This window comes from Falco cherrug, chromosome 8 (genome assembly GCF_023634085.1).
Source record: "Falco cherrug isolate bFalChe1 chromosome 8, bFalChe1.pri, whole genome shotgun sequence".
Lineage (NCBI taxonomy): Eukaryota > Metazoa > Chordata > Aves > Falconiformes > Falconidae > Falco > Falco cherrug.
Window position 1 is genome coordinate 48,641,189 of NC_073704.1, and position 18,691 is coordinate 48,659,879.

Sequence of the window (18,691 nt, forward strand, 5' to 3'; positions counted from 1 at the left end):
GCTTAAACAGTTGGCAGTAGAAATACTGAGCTTTTCCCCTTTAGGTCTTTATTCAAATCTATCCCAGGTGAGTTGTTACTGAAACTTATTACAATCTCATCAACATCTCTATGTGAAAGTAATTGGTTGAGTTAGTTGGTATGTTCAGTGAATTTTGTAATGAACTAAAATCTGATTCTGCTATTTTTTAGTATCTAGTACTATTTTTACTGTTTAGTAACAAGGCAGCTAATGAATGAGATACACACCTGTCCTGGTTTTAGCTGTGCTTTACACCCTTCACAGGGGGAGAAAGGAGTTTTCACTGTTTTTACCAGTGTTGTAGTCAAAACCAAGACTTTGTTGCTGAATGAGGAGTGTACTGAAAGCACATGTGGTAACTTAAATTAACATGGAAATTTTGCATTAGTGAATGCATCCTTGAAATGCTGTTGACCAGAGCATGGATAATAGTGGTTTGAATTAAAAGCCGAGTCCTGGCCTTTACTCCCTTATATATTGCTATCAGTGATAAAAAGTCTGCAAGGTGATTTCTGCTCTGTTCTTGTTCAGGTTTCATTGCATTCAAATGTGTCTTGCTGACAATAAGATATCACAGATGTTACTTTGATTTCCACTGCCACACTAAGGAATTCTTATGTTTGAATTTTGCATATTGAGTTTTACTGATACTATCTGATACACTGACGACATAACTTTCACAAAAAGAGTGAAACTAATCTCACATTCTTGAAAACTGCTATATTTCTTAAGCTATTTCTTGGCAAATGAGGCAATAGCCTGGAATTGAGCAGTTTGAGTTCATAGGAGTTTACGTGACTGTCTTCTTCAGTAGGAGCCTCTTGGCTGTGCAAGCCTCTACTTCGGCTTTCTGCTTTCAATCCAGAAATGTGTCAGCAGAACAGAGTCAGCCATGGGCTGGCTGGCTCTGAATATTTCATGTTCTGCAAATATAACCTTGAATCTGTCCCAGCTGTCTCAAAATTCAATCCTGATCTCACTCTCCTCTTAACCAACATATACTGAGCTCCTTATTTTAATCGATACCAAAAGATGAGCTGCAGGTACTGAAGCTAAAAATTTCACTTTTGTGGAAACTGTGTCAATAAATAAATACATACATAAATCTTATCAATCATACTTGTTTTCCTTCTGCTTCCCAATTAAGATAAAGATGTTGCCTGTAATCTAGAAAGGACTATATCATCTGGGTCCCAAGCTGCTCATGTGAACTTAAGTATTTTTATTGTTCTGGATTTGAGAATTGTCCTTGCTGCTGTGGTAAACAGCATCTCCTGTGGAACCCCACCTCATGCCTCATTTTGAGGACAGGTGAAACTTGGCAGGGAGAACCCCATAGCTTTCTGGGCACAGGGTGAAAAAGATTTATCTTGTTCAATCTGTTTGTACTCCTCACACCAAAATACCCCCATTTTCCTTGGACGATCCTGGATCCCTTGAACTATGTCCTAAGGCTGGAGTATCTTCCTAAAGCTGTTTTCTTTCTGTGGCAGGAGTTGATACCTGTGTAGCACTTGAAACCAGAGAGTGCGTAAGTTATCTGCTGCAGAAGATACCACGGCTTTTGCTTGGCTAGAGAGGGCCGCAGCACTTGCCAGGGCAGGGGTGCCTTCACCTTCCTCACTGCTACCACAGTCACAGGAGCTCAAATACATTAAAAACCCTTTCCCTGTGTTACCGCAACCCATGCTGCCTTTCTCTCCTTCCACACTCATGTCAGAGACCTCTCGGCAGCATGCGGGGGTGTCCGTGCTCCTGCCAGGCACTTGCACAAAGCCACAGTCGCCAAGGATGGAGGTCATGCCAAGGAGAGGACAAGGGCATAAAGAGCCCCTTGTCCTGGCAGCCCACAGCTCCCTCCCTCAGGGATGCCTGAACGGTGATATGATACGGGGGAGCATTTTAGTGGCATTTTTAAAAATGCACCGGTCTGACATTTATAAACTTCTATTATTGATATATTAATTTACAAGGCATGTTAGCTGCAGTGCTTTTTATTGAACTGCAGTGTGTTTTTATACAATATGGTTTAAGAAAAATAACTGCCATGTATCTAGATAAACCAATATGTTACAGCTGAATATAACCTTCACAGAAGTTCTTTTAAATTCTTTTAGAGGTCTTAAAGTAGTCTTAAACCAGGAATTCTTTCATTGTAACAGGTATTAAATAGCAATGTGCAAAAATGAACATACATCTTGCACAGGCACATAGGGAAAATGTTACCCTTTGCTGGGTCGAATTTCACTGTACCTGAGGTCAGCAAAAAAAGATCACCAGCAATGTTTTATTGCATGGTGGACTGGAGACATAAGCTCGCTCCTTCCAACTTTCTTCATGAGTTTCTGTTTTGGATGTGTATATACACAAAACATGTGAAAGCCATTATCTCCTTCTTATTTAGAGGCTGGAATGACAGGAGACATCCTTGTGTTTGGTTTGTACCACCCCTGGGAGGAGGGATTACCTTGGCAGGGAAGGCTTCCATCTAAAATAGAGTTGAAAAGATCACTAAGTCTCCTGGCTTTTTAAGAAGGATGATGATGCAACAAATTTCTGTTTCTCAGCTATTCCTTCACAAAACCCCATCATCATGGGCAAGCCTTCTTTCAGCTTCTTGGGAACATGGAAATATTATGCTGTTTCTTGCAAATTCCTTTGCTGTATATTTACGTACTCCCTACTTTTTTTCCTACTGTTTGCTTGTTCCAAAGAGAAGCCTTGGGTTTTTTGAACGTACACAATTTTCTCATCCAGATGTTCAGAAGTAAAATGTTCATGCAGTGAGCTAGTTTGGAACTTAGCCTTGCTGCTGTTTAGTGTTTTAGGCTTTCCTTTTCTTCTTCTTTCCCCCCACCCACCCCCAAATCTGTTTGAACTAAGTTTCCCATGCTCTTTTTCCTTTTGCATATTATCTCAGTGTGTGAACACTAGTTTTTTTCTTTTTTTTTTTCACAAAACCAGAGTCTATTTCTAATAAAGTCTTATCTGACAGCATCCAGCTGCTTTTATGGACCTACAGCAAATAATATTTTGCACTGGGGAAAAACACTGGAGGCAATTATGTGGATGGCGTGTGCATAAGCTGTAACATAATGAGCATGGTGTATTTTAGAATAAATATGTACTAATCATGTCATCTCTAGACTCCAAATGTCATGACACTGAGCTATATGATAGCACTGATGGGAAAACCTGCATCCATACATCACTGTTAGTGATTATTTTCTTCCATTTGTATTAATATATATATTAATATTTGCATTACTTTTGCCATTTCTCTTTCTCTCCTCACAGACTTTCTCTCTCCCATTTGTGTTTTTTGTTCTGAGTGTTAGGTTCGTTTAGCCTGCAAGCTCATTCAGAACTTGGCACAATGGTTTCCACAAGCAGCTGACCTGCTTACTAGCAGAGGGATCCCACTGAACTTGTAGCTCTTTGTTCCCCCCCCCTAGCTTGCTGCCTGTTTCTTCCTCAGCCTTAGCATGGCACCTTCATTCAGCTGAATGTCCAGTTGCCGAGATGATTTTGACAGTTGCCTCCCATACGTTTGCTGCCACATTTGCTTGGAGGTATTTACCACCAATCTCAACCCTCCTATCCGTCTTCAAAGGCACTTTTGATTTCTCTTGACTTGTGACAAAAAATGGTGGCTCATACCTGGGCCGTGCAAATTGTTGCGATAAATATGCTCTAAGCAGTTAGTTATGATACATGTAGAATACTGTAAGAATTTAGTTGCATTTTTCAGTATGCCTGTATTGCTGTTGATCAAAGGGATAACTGAAGTGAGGTATCTGATGGAAATCATCTGGTTGAGTATGGAAGTGCTTTGGCTTCTCTGGCAATCTGCGCTATTTTACACATTGACCGTTAACACAGACTTCAGTGAATTTTTGTTTCATAATAAAGGAGAGAAACAGTTTGGATCAAAGCTTAGGCTTACACGGTCCTATATCATAAAAGGTTTTACAGCCTGCTTAATTCACCGCAGAGAATTCTCCCATTGAGAAAATAGATCCTCCCGTTGAGAGAATGGGTAGTTCTGTAGAAGGCTATTTTAGTTACAGCTGATCTGTGTTTCAAATCTGATGGTTTAGAAAAAGTAAATGGTATCAATACTATCAAAGAATGTGTTCTGTGACTGATGACGTTTGAGTACATATTGGAAAGGCGACTTCAGCACTAATAGAGACTAAAGGTAAGTTTAACTTTAGGGCCTTCACTTTTCTCTCAAACACAGCCATGGTCCTGTGCATCAAACCTGCAGGTTGTTGTCGTGCATACAAATGCAGCAAAATCCAGAGTCCAAATCTGCCAAAACTTAAGAAAGTTCAAGAACCAGATTTGTATCTAGATACATAGTTGAATATTGTTTCTTCTCAAGAAACTGTAATTGAAGCTCTTAAAATTCACATTTTGTGGATGTTTCATCTGTCACTGTTCAGTTCTCTTCTAGACCACCATTTTTAGGAAATGAAACTTGCCTCAAAATTTTAGGATGTTGGGTATCTGCATTAAGAAGTTTAGACTATAACTTAATTTAGACCTGCATAAAATTGTAAAGTATATTCTATTTTTATTTTTTTTTTTTTTGTAATGTAACATTCTAGATGAAGTATTTAAAGAAATAAAGGAAGGGCTTTGTGCCTTTTCAATTACTGCCTAAGAACTGATTTCTCTCTCCAATTTCTTCTCTTAGCACAGATTGCTGCTGTGAGCTTGACTTTATGGCTGAATAGACATTTCAGTACAAAAAAGGTTCCAAGTGATTCAAATCGTTACATGATGCTTTGGCACCTTGTGCTGGTTATATCACTTCCAATCCAAGTGGTTTCAGTATAAAAATAGACAAGTTGGAAAAGGAACAGCTGTCATCTTTTATGCATAGTTTTAAATTTTTTATGTGTGATGTTAGTGTGTGTGGAAGGTGCTGGATGAGCCCCAGGGCTGCTGCAGGCACTGGGCTCCAAGAGCGGGCGTGGTTGGTGCAGGCATGGAGCAAGGCATGGCCATGGCCCGCAGCGCCAGCCATCCTGGCCAAACAGCTACCTGTCTGCAGCATTCAGTCATGTTCTAGAAGAAGCCTTTCCTGGTAGGCATTTGGTGGCATTTTATGAGAACATGAACACATGGGTTTGGGGTTTTTGTTCAGTTTTGGCTCTGGTGATTGCTTGTTGCTTACAAGTCATTGTTGAGACTTCAGGATTCCCAGCAGTGTTCATGGAGCAAAAACCAATTTCAAATTTGATACTTAAAATACAGAGTCTAGAGATTTTAGGAAGCAAATGTGGTTGTTTTGGATACTAGTCAGTGTATCTATGTTAAGGCAGCTGACACCCACTCTTGACTCTGTCTGTATATTAATAACTTGACTCTGAACATTAAAATTAGACATACATTTTTTTCATTCATGCCAGAATTTCTTTGCATACCAGATGCCATGTACATCATCTTCCTTTGGCTAAGGTTTGAAAAGAATTAAAAGTACAATATTCCCTCCACATCATTCTGTTTATGGCTTGTTTTGTTTGGGCAGGGGGTCTGTAGCTTCACCCATGTTTTTTTTATTTATGTATGCTTATACATAAATACACAGAGTTTTGTAATTGGGCTCTGCCCCTTCACCCTCATGAATTCTTTCATTCACTCTGTCTGGTTTCCAGCCCTCTTGCAGCCCCCATATGTCATCTTCAGCCCAGCAAGGTGCAGAGCTGCTGTCCCCACGTCCCCTCCTTGCTCTGACAGAGGCCTGGCCCGCAGTGGGCAACAGTTCACCTGCAGCAACTGGTTTCTCCAAATATTGCACCTCAGTTCCTCCTGATTCTTGGCATGCTCTTACACCCTAAAAGCTCTAGTTATTTCAAAATCATTGCAGCTAAATGTGCTTTTGAAATGAATGCCTTTTGCTTAGAAAATACTGCTGTTCTTTGTATAATGTGGTGAAAGGTTTAACAGTGGTGAATTATTCTTGGGCATGGATGAAAAGTATGTAATCAGTAATTTTTCAGTGTAAAATTCTGTTTGTTCAGAAGTTATACCACTGGTGTAAGTACTGCAGCTTTCTGCTAGCACATTTATATAACCATCAAATAGCTTGCAGTACAAATCCAAAGCTATTTAAAGCGGATCTTCTGTAGGAGTTTAACCCCAGGGGTCTGCATGTCTATGTTAGGCTGAATAATGAAGCACTGGATTAAAATGTGCACCTTTGACTTTTGATTGCACCAGAAAGCAAAACAGGGGAGAAAAACCTTGGCTAGCCATCATCAGTTTGTTCAAATTTCAGGCTGCTTCATACTGAGATCAACAAGAGAATACCCTCAAAATGTATTTCTGAAGATTTCAACACATTGCAAGAGTTGAGTCTCCTTTCCTAAAGGAAAATCATATATAGCTTCCAAATGCATAATACATGACCTGAATTTGATTTCCTTTGAAAATCCTTTGGATTTTACATTTGGAATAAAGACTGGAACCTTAACCTACCCTTATGCACGGGTTTAAGATTTGTGACTTTCTGGGATGAAAAAGAAGGCGCAGGCTCCCAGTGGCCTGTTGCACCCATAGCAGACCATGTCTGGGGAAATGAGACATGATTTGCCCTGTTTAAATAGTAACATATGTGGTTGAATTCTGAGGGTCTTCTGCGTAACAATTTATGGTGTGAATTTGCTAAGGACCTCCATTTTCAAAATAATTTATAACAAATTTAGTCAAAATGAAGCAAGTGACTTTACACTTGCTGAGTATGAATATCCATGGGAGGTGTAAATGCAGTGTAACTAACCTGTACTCTGGTTTGTGATAATCTGCATCAGCAGAGCAGCTGCCACTACTTTGCAAGGGCTGACTGTTTACTGTGCAACACTGGCACTCGATGCTTGTGATCTTTGTGAATGGAGAGATTAATTTGTTCAATAGTTTGGGTTTTTTTCATTAGGGAAGGATTTTTCTTTTGGTTAAAAATTCAAAAGCCTGTAGTCCCACTTGTCCAACCTTATCCTAGCAGCAGCTGGGTCAGCTCCAACGCATGCTAAGTATCTCTGCCTTGATGGGATCCTGTGCACAGGCAGAATGGGTTACCATGAGGCTGGGGTAGTTTAGTTGGAGTAATCTAGTTGAAAAGAGAGCTGAAGCAGCAGAAAATGGTGAGAGGGCATTGTGCTGAAATAGAAGAGGGGGAAAAAAAATGTGTTGGTTTTAAAATGTATTATGTAAGAAATTCTGTTAGTGTTTACAGATTTTATTTTTAAATAATGTAAAAATAAAGTTTGTGTGAAAATTTTCTTGGATTTAGTTTACACAAGTATCTCTGTGTTGTTACAGTTAATGCAGAGGGGGAACATGCAACACAGTAACAATCTATTATTGTTGTTGTTTGCTATAGTAAATGCAGAATAAGGAGGTCTGTTGCCAAAGAAAAGGCAATTGTATGTGTGGAATAAAAATTCTTAAAATTATTATCAGATTATATTTTCAGTAGTAGAGGCAGCGCATTAAGTGTTCTGGTGTCTGTGGGCTGCATTTTCTGGATGTGCTTGATTATCTTCCAAAACACACCACGTCGATTGCATTTGCCCATGTCTACCTTAGGAAAAATCCCCCAAAATATCTTGTAAGGAAGGGAAATACCATTTCACACTTTATCCTCACCTGTGGAGGGAGGAGTGCCTTCCTCCTACACAGTACTTTCTGAGGAGGTTGGATTTGTGTCCTAGGTGGATATGGTTTCTGGCAGATGTCTGGAGGATTACTTTGACAGTGTTGTGGCACCACAGTGGTCAGATTCCATTGCAGACTTGTATCTTCCAGGGATGCAGTTTCACCCAAAACCCAAGGTTAAGGGAAAGAATTCCAGCTCTGTCTCTATTATTTTATAGTAAGCGGGAAAATCACCATATCCCATTGCTACCACAGATAGCTGTGGAGTCTTGAGTACCCAAGCTCTCTTCTAGGCAAACTTTGGGAAGGTATTATATTCGTTCAGGATTTTTCACTTGGTTTACTGAATGTTCATGTTCCTTAGTGGACAAAAACTGAAAAATACAGGTACTATATGCCTGTGTGAGGACACAGGATTACCCCAAAAGACTTTAGCCCTACTGTACATCTGTCTGAATAGAGACACATTCAGTGGTGTCTCAAACTTCCACCCTGGAAACATAAGCTATTTTATTAAATACACTTAGTGCTTGTAGGAGGAGCCTGTATTCAAAGAGAACTTGGTCTTTGGTCTTTGATTTGTACCTAATTTTCCTCCTGTACCAGCATAATTTGAAAAGGAAAGGTAAGGAGGGTATATATGCCACGGTAGGAATTGCTGTAATGGATGTGGCATCAAAGTCATGGATGTCTGTGTTGACACTGGAGTAAGTGAGACTTTTTGCAACACAGAGACCTGGTGGTGCAGCTCCTCTTCCAGTTCTGTCTCTATGAGGAACTTACACGCACAAGACAAAAACTGTTCAAACAGGTCAGTCTGCACTCAGCATTCTTATAGAAACTTGTTACAGGTAACTTTACGTTCAGGGCACAAGCCATACAATTTTTCTCCCCTTCTTCAGTTACTGTCATAGAAGAACCAAATGGCCATTTCCGTTTGCTGTAGGCCAGAAATCCTTTATTTGCTCCCAAGCCTTCAAAAAAAAAAAAAAAAAAAAAAAAAGCTACTGTTATGCTTTGCATCTGGGATATTTCACTTATAAAGGACAAACTGTTATAGTTTCAAAGCAATAAATCAAAAATAATTTCCTTAGTGACTGCCTTTATATTTTCCTCATTCATGGTGCAGATTGAATGACAGGAGTTCTTGTTAACATGTTTGTGTAACTGTCAAATCTGACTTTTTTCAGATACCTGGAAGGAAACCATCTGACTGCTGTGCCGAAAGGGCTGTCCACCTTCAGACACCTGACACTGATGTAAGACACACATGGTTTCATATCAAGAAAATCACATGACTTTCTGCACTGTGTTGTAGGCGGAACATAAATAATTACTATTTGGGGGGGTGTGGAACCCACAAAACAGAAAAACCTGATGTAATTTGAATTTGGAAAGAATTTCACAGTGGCCACTGCTGCCAGTAAGTGTTCATAAAGAGTGGAGAAAGAGCGAGGTGACTGAGAGCACCAGAGACCCTTCCTCTGCAGGAGCCTCCAGCCTCTGCAAAAGGACTAAACTCTTGCAGGCTGCTACAGTTTCGCTTGGCAGATTTATCTGTGTGAACCTGTAAAGGTCATTAACAGAGGAGGCTGCATTAATTTGTTCTAGGTGAGGCAGTATTTATAATGCTAAGGCAATGAAAATTTGCATAGCTGTTTTTCTGCTATGAACAGTCATACAGATCGGGACACAACTAGACTGTTCAGCAAGTTGCTCCCTGAAGTATGCAGGAGCAAAATTTCTTGGCTGAACTATTTATCAGAAATTTTCAAATGCTGTTTGAGTCAGCTGTGTAGATACTCAAGTCAAATAGGCAGAACAACCACAGACAAAACCAACATGGACCAGGAGACTGGAATCCTCTGTTTTAAGAGACTGTTTTATTTGGAAATATCCCTAATTTTTTTTTTTTTTCAAGGGAGGGCAACAACAAAAACAAATGTTCTGTTTGAGCCTAAAAAACTTTTTTAAAATGAAAAATTACATATTTTTTTTCTAGTAGCTGTCAATGTGAAGGGCACATGGAAATGGTATGCCTATAATATATTGCAAAGCAAGCTGGTACAGTAAATATTCAGCTGTGCTTGTATTATTTAATAATTTACTCTTCAAAAATTTTGCTTGTATTCACTGATTATTTTTTTTAATGCTGTATGCTGGAAATATGCCTTAGTATTTCTGAGTCTGAAGCTTTTTAGGGGAGTCTGATGTGCTTTGCTTTTAGAGCTTTTTCAAAGTTGATTAGAAAATATATCAATTGATCGTATGTGACTTTTGAATTGATTCAAGCATTTTGCAGATATTATTTATTTTTTTAAAAACCACATTTCTCAATTCCTACATATAAATTATATTTTATCTGTGTGTTTCTTCAGTGATTTGAGCAACAACAGCATAAGCGTATTGGCCAATTACACCTTCAGCAACATGACTCAGTTATCGACACTGTAAGTAGTCCAACGTTTTGGTAACAGTTTTGATTGCTTTCCAGGCACCATCTTTGGTGTTGAACAATTAGTATATGTCTTGTTACTTAAGAATGTGGCTTACCATGCTTCTGTGTGGTTGAAATAGTAGTGAAATAATCAAAGAAAATACAATGTTGTAACTGTTCTCTCTTCTCCCAGCATCTTGAGTTACAATAGACTCCGGTGTATTCCAGTCCACGCGTTCAATGGGCTCAGGTCTCTTCGAGTGCTGTAAGTACCACTTCAGTGCAGCTGAGTTGCAGCTTATTAGAATGCTGTTGGTGGCAGGGAGGTTTTTAATGAGCAGATGGCTTTCACTTGATCCAGTAGTCATAAATATTTTCACACAATTAGCTTCAATGTACTTGTATTTAGGTGCAATATGTCCAGTAATGACTAGAGCAGGTGAACGCTAAACTTTGAAAAGAACCAATTACATACTTGCAGGATGAATGACTTTTCTGATAGTTCAGGGACAAGAACTATCAGGAAAACAGGCCTCCGAGCGACTGCATAGAGTCTGCTTGTCTCTTCTATTTGAACAATGTTTGGGTGCCCCACAATAAAGGACTTTTCTCTTGGTCTGTAAAAACTTGATAATATTTTACAGTGCAAGTTCCCACTGGATGCTTCAGCAAGAGCGTCTTTACTGAAAACTTGTGTATTTTTATAATATTTTCTATTAATTTAGATTTGTGAGCAAATTTTTACAGGAAAGAATGCAATCTGGAGAGAAGTTAGAAGTCCCCACACTAAAACAATGAGGAAGTCAAGCCAGAGGCTGGGCGCCAGTAACGCTGAGATGGTGGCACACTGAGAGATGTCCATGTGTGATTTCTTTCTGTGGAAATTCTTTTCTGCACTCTTTATTTCCAGTGTAGCTGCTTTCAGCAGCATTCTGGACTGAACAATTTGTTTACAAACTCTTCTGAAAGTCATCTTCTTTACATTGCCACAGAGTGTGGGCTGTGGGCCTGTTCCTTGCAGTAAGCAGTGCCCACCCCCACCCCAGCTTTTCCTAAGCACCTTCTGCTTCCTGCTTCAGTCTTGTGTTTACTGTCCCTCACTCCCCATCTGTCCCATCAGAACCAAACCTTGAGTTGAGTTTGCTCAGTTGTTTGTGTGGACATGTGACACCATGTGCAGCTGTCAGGGCAAGGTGGAGAAACCATCTTCCTCCCCATGGCCCAGCAACACAAGTGGGTCATCCTTACTGGCACAGTAAACAGGAAGCACATAAATTAAATAGCTTATCTGTGATGCAATTGTTCAGTCCACTGAAGGAGAAAGAGCTTTGAACACTAAAAGATCAGGACAGAGGAGCTGAATAATATGTCCTGAGTGCTTTGAAACTTCTTATGAGTAATTTCTATTTTTTTAAAAACTTAGGTGTCATTCACATGCAGAAGTTTCTGTATGTGAAGTGGTTGCTGTGTGTTGACTCCCCAAGTGTGGCATTAAGGTGTTGACATGGGCAGTATTGCAACTGCAGAAGCAATAAGGCAATGCTGTTTCTCTGAGCTCTTCCGCAGTTGTTTAATGGTAAAATAGATATCTAGGTTTCAACCTCCTTACAAGACAGCTTTAGGTTCCCAGTTTTCATTAGTAAACCCAAGGAAGGTACATGATTTGAATTTGGTGTTCTAAGTTTGGCTTGAGACTGTGATTTCTAGTGCACTAGGATGGTCACATTTGAGCTGTTACATGGGTCCTGAAATTCTGCCACGGATTAATATATTCTGTTTCATGGCCAATTAAATTATTCCATATGGAGCTGTCTTCTGGCCTGCTTCTGATACTCAAGCTAGTTTGGGACTCTCTACCCTGAATTGCAGTGTAGATATACCATGCCTCACTCTTTCCAACAGCTACAATTTGTCTTCTCACTTCTGTTCTCGCAGGCCATGTATAGACAGAAACAAAGAGCAGTATTTTAATAACAGCTATTATCTTTTGGCTTTTTAAAATATGTGCTAATCAAATAAAAAAAAAAAAACCTTTCTCCTTCAAGGGAGAAGCCTTTCCTGTCTTGCACAGAGTAGCACAAGTGACATGAAGCCTAAATGGGAATTTCTGCCTCTGCTTCATGCATTTGGAAGCCTCCAAATAGATTTGATTTATGACGACCCACAAAACTCTGGTATCAGCTACAACTTTTGCCACGTGTCATCTATGTTGTTATTAAAAATCAATTCTCCAGAGAGAAAATGGCTTCCAAGTGACAGTGTGCAATCTGTTATTGTCAGTTATTTATTATCCATATTCTTTGGGGAGTTTAAAAGAGAAAACATCAGCAAAACAATTTCCTTGTGGGTTGGGGTTTTTTTTTTCTAAATAGGAAGAATATAAAGGTCTCATTACCTTTGGCTGTGCATGCCTTTGAAGGTAGCAGACCCTTCTCATACAGGCTTTTGTGTCTGCCAAATTCCTTATGTTTTCTTTACTTTTTACCTCTATAGTAAATAAAATACATATTTGAAAATCAGAATAATCATAGATGTATGATGAAGTTGATCCTTGACAGATACTTGGTTCTGTCCTCCCTCTCTTACATTTTTCAGCACAAGCCCAACTGAAAACTGCACAGTCAACATGTTTATGTTTACGCCTGAATATATATCAGTGTTTACATAATCAGGCTTTTAATCCTCAGTCTTCACGTGGCTTATTCATAACGGCAGCCAAAGTGTGCTGGGGAGCAATTTCAATGTAGAGCCTTAGGATTTTTTTTAATAAGCAAAAGTCAATATCAGAAGTTTTTTGCACCAAAATTATTGCAGTGAAAAATTGTAGGTTTGTTGGGGTTTTTTTGGTTTGGGGGTTTATTTGTCCAAAGCTTGGTTTTTTTAGAAGATAAATGTAAACAAGTTAAAAAGCTGAGATTGACACAAATTAATTATAAATATTAGAACTCTCTGGTATGCCTGAACTGATTATTTTTAACATTATTTTTATTGGTGACGATATTGTAACTACTGATATTTTGTCCTGATTTAATTAAGAAGCAAAGTCCAGAAAGAAAAATACTTTCTTAGATCACTAAACAAATTTTCCGTGTTATGTTTGTGAAAAAAAAAAAGTTAAAATGAGCTACAGAATGTTCTACTAACATGAGATAGTCTAGTTTTACTAAAAGCTGATTGCTATTTACTACAGTTCAAAGCTCACACAGACATAGTCATATGTGTGATGATAAAACTCACACTAATACTCTTCAGGCACAACCTTGGAACCAAGTTGTGCAATATACTTTCATTGTTGGATGCTGGACTGATTTGACCTGACAGAAATATTCTTTGGCTTTTTTTTTTTTTTTTTTTTTTTTTTTTTGGTGGGGTTTTGATTTTGTTTTTTTTCGTTGCAGAACAACTACTTGTATTTGCCCAGTCAATCTGTAAAAGGTGCTATTCGTAGGAGCACTGAGCAGTGACACGGTGTCTTCCTGTGACACCTGGGTTGTATTGGTTCCTGCAGGGTTTGGCATCCTTTGGGGGGTTCATTGTAGGTGTTTTTGCTTGATGGGAGGTGGCTCTAAGCTCAGCCAAGCTCTTAGCCACATTTCTGCCTTTACAGAGTAGATCATTGTTGACTGAAAAAGCATCCCCTTTGTATCTGTAGTAACATAATGTTATAAAACAGTAGGCTAGGAGGCTGGACTTGGGAACAGCTAGTAAAAGAAAAACCAACCCAAAAAGCCCAGCCCAAAAGGGTATGTTTTATTCATTTCCTTACCTGAAAACGAAGTAAAAAGTTAGTGACATTACACGTAGAAGAATTTTTTTTTGTTCCAAGAATTCAAGTGTTTTGTTACTCTGTGCTCTGAGAGGAGACCCATGTCACGTTAAATTCATATCTCTGCTGTTTAACAGCATTTAGACAAGAAGATACCTAGAAGTTGCGCTTTCGAGGGAGATCACACACAAACCCAATCTCCTGCTATGAGCAGCTGCCCGGCCTGGTGGGCGAGGGAGAGGCTGTGGCTGGTGTGTCCTGGGCCTTAGTGAAGCCTCTGACACCGTCTCCCACAGCATCTCCTGCAGCCACCGGCTGCTCATGGCTGCCCGGGGGGCTCTGCGCTGGGGTCAAAGCTGGCTGGGCGGCCGGGCCGGAGAGCGGTGGGGAATGGAGTCACATCCCGCTGGCCCCTCGAACCCTGGCTTCGGGTTTGGGCCCCTCACGGCCAGAGGGACATGGAGGGGCTGGAGCGTGTCCAGAGCCGGGCACGGGGCTGGGAAAGGGGCTGGGGTACAAGTGCTGGGAGGGGCGGCGGGGGGAACTGGGGGGGTTTAGTCTGGAGAAGGCTCCGGGGGGGCCTTATCGCTCCCCACAGCTGCCTGACAGGGGCTGTAGGCAGGGGGGGTCGGTCTCTGCGCCCAGGTAACAAGTGACAGGACAAGAGGAAACGGCCTCAAGTTGCACCAGGGGAGGTTTAGATGGGATATTAGGAACAAATTTTTCATGGAAAGGGTGGTCAGGCACTGGACCAGGCTGCTCAGAGAGGTCGTGGAACAGCCATCTCTGGAAGTGTTTATAAAAGACATGTATGTGGCACTTAGGGACATGGTTTAGTGATGGACTTGGCAGTCCTGGGTTGACGGCTGGACTTGATGATCTCAAAGGTCTTTTCCAACCTAAATGATTCTATGATCAATGTATGTACTTTAACTGCCCAAATGTTTAGGATTTTATTTGACCATTTGCTTGTAAGGATTGTTGGTATAAAAATGTGTTCCTGTTGTTGATCCAAGAGGAGAAACATTTTTATTGCACTGTTGAATTCTCTTGCCACTATTTATTATCATGGATTTTGAGTTTTTTAGCATTCATCATTTCATTTTAGCTGCATGGGTGATGATGTTGCTGACATGATTTTTTTATTAAGGTGCAGGCATTTGTGTCCAGGAAACATACCTCAGTGTTTGAGATATGTAGTCAAGCCATTAATTCCAAATGCTTTTTTATTTTTGATGGTTTTACCTTCTTACAAACAAATGACATTTTCATTCTCCAGCTTCTCTTAGAAGTTTCCAAGACTTCTAGAAAGGAAATGCATCTCTTCAAAGTGTAAACACAACTGATATGACATAAAGATAAATACAAGTTCTGCTGTCAGTTCAGAGAGAATAGTCTTGCATGTCTTTAAGTAATTTAAAAGATCAGAATCTAAGGTCATTATGAGTGGCTGCTAATTTAAATATGCTCATTGCATTGAAGGAGGGAACGTTTGATGGCAAGTTATTGACCAGGTCTGATCTTGCATCCTCATACCAACAAAAATACTTATTTAATAGCTGTGGGGTATGTCTCAGTCATTTGGTCATTCTGTATAGAATTAGTGAGTGCTTTATCTGGAGTTACTGTGTGGGAGCTCATATCCTTCCTGTTCCTGTTTGGATTAATTGCTTGGAGATCCATCCTTACATATGCCAAGTATTATTACTAATAGCCAAAATCTAGGTATGATTAAAAGAAAATTTCAGAATCAGGATGTTGGAAGAGGAAGTTTTTAATATACTGGCATCAGGAACTGGAGACAGATGCCAGCAGGATAACTCTGCTGTAGCTTTTGTGATTTCATGCTCTGCAGAAAAACTTTGCAGTACAATAAGATAGAAAGTGCAGCTGCAGTGAGCAGCTGTGAAATGTGATCGTAGTAACATTGCTTATGCTCAGATAGTTCACAGCCCACGGTAGGGCCAGCCTCGTAGGAGGCAGCACAAAGGTATATCTTCCCCTGGCAAGTTAGGCTTTCCTTGCTGTGTGTATGCTGGTGTAAGGGTGTGTAAAGGTAGAATTGTTAGGAATTATAAGGCGTCATGTAGATCCTGGTGAAGCTTATAGTGGTGTTAGGGAAGAAAGGGTGCAAAAAGAGATGCTTTCATTTTCCTCTGGAGCTGTTGTGTATTTCTGTGGCCCCAGACGTTTGGTTTGTTTTAAATAAACTCAGTGTGCACCATTTTGAGAATCTGTACAGTCACAGAAATGAAAAATAAGATGTGATTGCTGTGTTCTGCAAATCACCAGGTAAATTGGAAAATAAATGACTCGAGGGAAGGAGCTGCTACAAAACTGACACACAGCAGGTTTCTGTTTTCCACCCTCCTCTGCCACATCTGGAGCACTGACAATAATTCCTGGACCTGGGAAAGAGGATATAAAGAATACAGCAGTTTTCTATAACTTAACCAGCTCATGGGAGAAGTGCAAAAGAAAATGTAATTTTAAAATATTGATGTCTTTTTCCTTTGCACATTTTCTACCAACTTTTGTTGAAGAAACGGCTAGTAAGATGCAGTGGAATCAACTCCTGTTGGCTCTTACAAATTCTTTCTGTCTGTTACTATGTGAAGTAGCAAACTAGTATTCAGTGACACGCAAACAAGAAAAGTTAGAATAAACTATAAATATTTTTATCTGTGCTTTTTTTTGCCACATGATTTTCTAGTGAGGCAGAGGATGCAGAAGCTGAATAGCTGATTTTATTTATGAAATAAAACTTTACACAGTGGTGTGTCTTCTCTGGTACATTTTCTGGATAGTTTTTATACAGTTGTCACCTGTAGCATCCTGTGCCCTCCCGCACACTCATTTGCTGCTGCATATTCTCCTGTCTGATCATAGCCTTGGTGCTGCAAGAAGTGATCTTCCTCTCTATTTGTCTGTCACAACCTCTAGTGCTGGTGCCTTGCTTTGTAGCAGGGCCTTCAGTTGCAATTGCAATGAAAACCACAGGTAATCAGAAATAATGATCTTTTACTCTTCTGCCTGCCACTTTGAATACAAGTATTGTGCTCTACAAGGTGCAAGAAAAATCTTTCCATTTATGCTTGCCTATGTAACACATACCTAATACACAATAGATAAATGTATTTCTTAGAGAAGAGAGAAAGTGGCTGCTTAAATTGTCCTGGAAACAGTGAAGAACCCTTTCACAAGGATCCTGAAAACCCTGCTAGAAGAACATTAGTTTCTTTGTGCCAGGTGAATAATGCCCTATACCAGCTATTTTCAAGCATTTTCCCTGGTAGCATAAATGTATTTCTGAAACAGATTTTAAAAATACCACACGAATAGGTGTTTCCTACTGTAAAGGGAATTTCCTACTGAATGGGAAGCTAGAATGTGAAAGTGCAGCTATATATGCCCTCATGGACCTTTGTTCTCTCCTAGGATCTCTGTAAAGTCAATATTTAATTTAACTTTCACGGTTCCTATTTTCCCTGTTCTGTTTTTTCTGTGTTTCCAGCTAATGGAATTCTATAAAGGAATATACATCTATATGTGCGAGTCTGCTTGTCATCAATACACTTTTAACAGCATAAATAGTATGTCACCTTTTTAATTTAAAACATTAGTCACCAACAATTCTGATTGTATCATTATTTTAAATGCCATCATCTAGAAGTAGAAGTAATAAAGCATGGAAGCTCATGAGTTGTGAAGCATGCAGAAACTCCCAAAGAAGCAAAATTAAATGTCTGTCTTAAGCACCAATTCTTTCACTTGTGGAAAGAAGATAAACTGCTGTGGTTTGATGTTTGATGATACTGTGCTTCTCTCTTCTTCTAGGACACTCCATGGAAATGATATTTCCAGTGTTCCTGAAGGTTCTTTCAGTGACCTGGTGTCCCTGTCCCACCTGTAAGTACTTCTGTCTGAGCTCATCTGTTTGATTGATGGCTTCAGATTTATAAGACAGTAAATATTATCACAAATTTAAGTTTGTATGGCTTTTCTGGTTTTCCTGCTCACTTTCCATATTATGCTCTGGATATTCATAGTGCATCTCTTCAAAGGAAATAAAAAAATACTAGAACCTGTTGTTACTAGTTACCAAAATATTTTCTTAAGGAAAACCAAATGAGCAACTGTGACAGTTTCCTCTTCTGTGGACTTTGTGCTTGAGGCTTTTTTTCAGCATTGTCTGTGTGAAATGCAGAGTGTGTTATGGTCTGAGAGTGAGACAGGAAACCTCCCACAAAAAGCAAATATTAAGCAAATGTGAATTCTTTGCCTAATAAGTGTCATATGTTTTGCATACTGAAATGTTGTCAGTATATGAACTTGTTGATGAATCACTACTTCAGACATATATATTTAATCATATGGAAATTGGTCATTTCACAGCATTAATACTTCATTCCATAATTTGCAAAAATTATTACACATTTCAGACATTTCAGGAAATTATTGTTGTATTGGTGTAGATCCAGGATATTTTTAAATGCAATTAAGTTGATGAAAGAACTGTGAAGACAAATAACTGCAGTTGTTACAATATAAACCTGAAGTGAAACACTTGATGCCAAAAGAGTGAACAGAAAATGTTTTTTCACTGAGATAATGTGTGATACTTCACATTATTAGACAATGAATGTAAAGAAAAAGTGATTTTGTGTAGCATGTTTCTTGATTATTGTCCTCAAGTAATAAGAAGATTGTGCGTCTTGGTCATTTTGTGAAGTGACTAGTTTCACAAGCTGATACGGATATTTTCTGCTCTGATGCTGCCCTTGTGCATGTGAGTTGATGTA

The 18,691-nt window shown here is 39.4% G+C and overlaps 1 protein-coding gene across 1 annotated transcript in view; it reads left to right on the forward strand.

The window, feature by feature from the left end:
* Positions 1 to 18,691, forward strand: part of SLIT3 (slit guidance ligand 3) — a 531,568-nt gene that overhangs the window by 425,864 nt on the left and 87,013 nt on the right. Inside the window, exons 22-25 of the mRNA XM_027810336.2 lie at positions 8,877 to 8,945; positions 10,065 to 10,136; positions 10,317 to 10,388; positions 17,727 to 17,798. Of these exons, the coding sequence (XP_027666137.1) occupies positions 8,877 to 8,945; positions 10,065 to 10,136; positions 10,317 to 10,388; positions 17,727 to 17,798 (285 nt within the window). The remainder of the gene's footprint in view (positions 1 to 8,876; positions 8,946 to 10,064; positions 10,137 to 10,316; positions 10,389 to 17,726; positions 17,799 to 18,691) is intronic.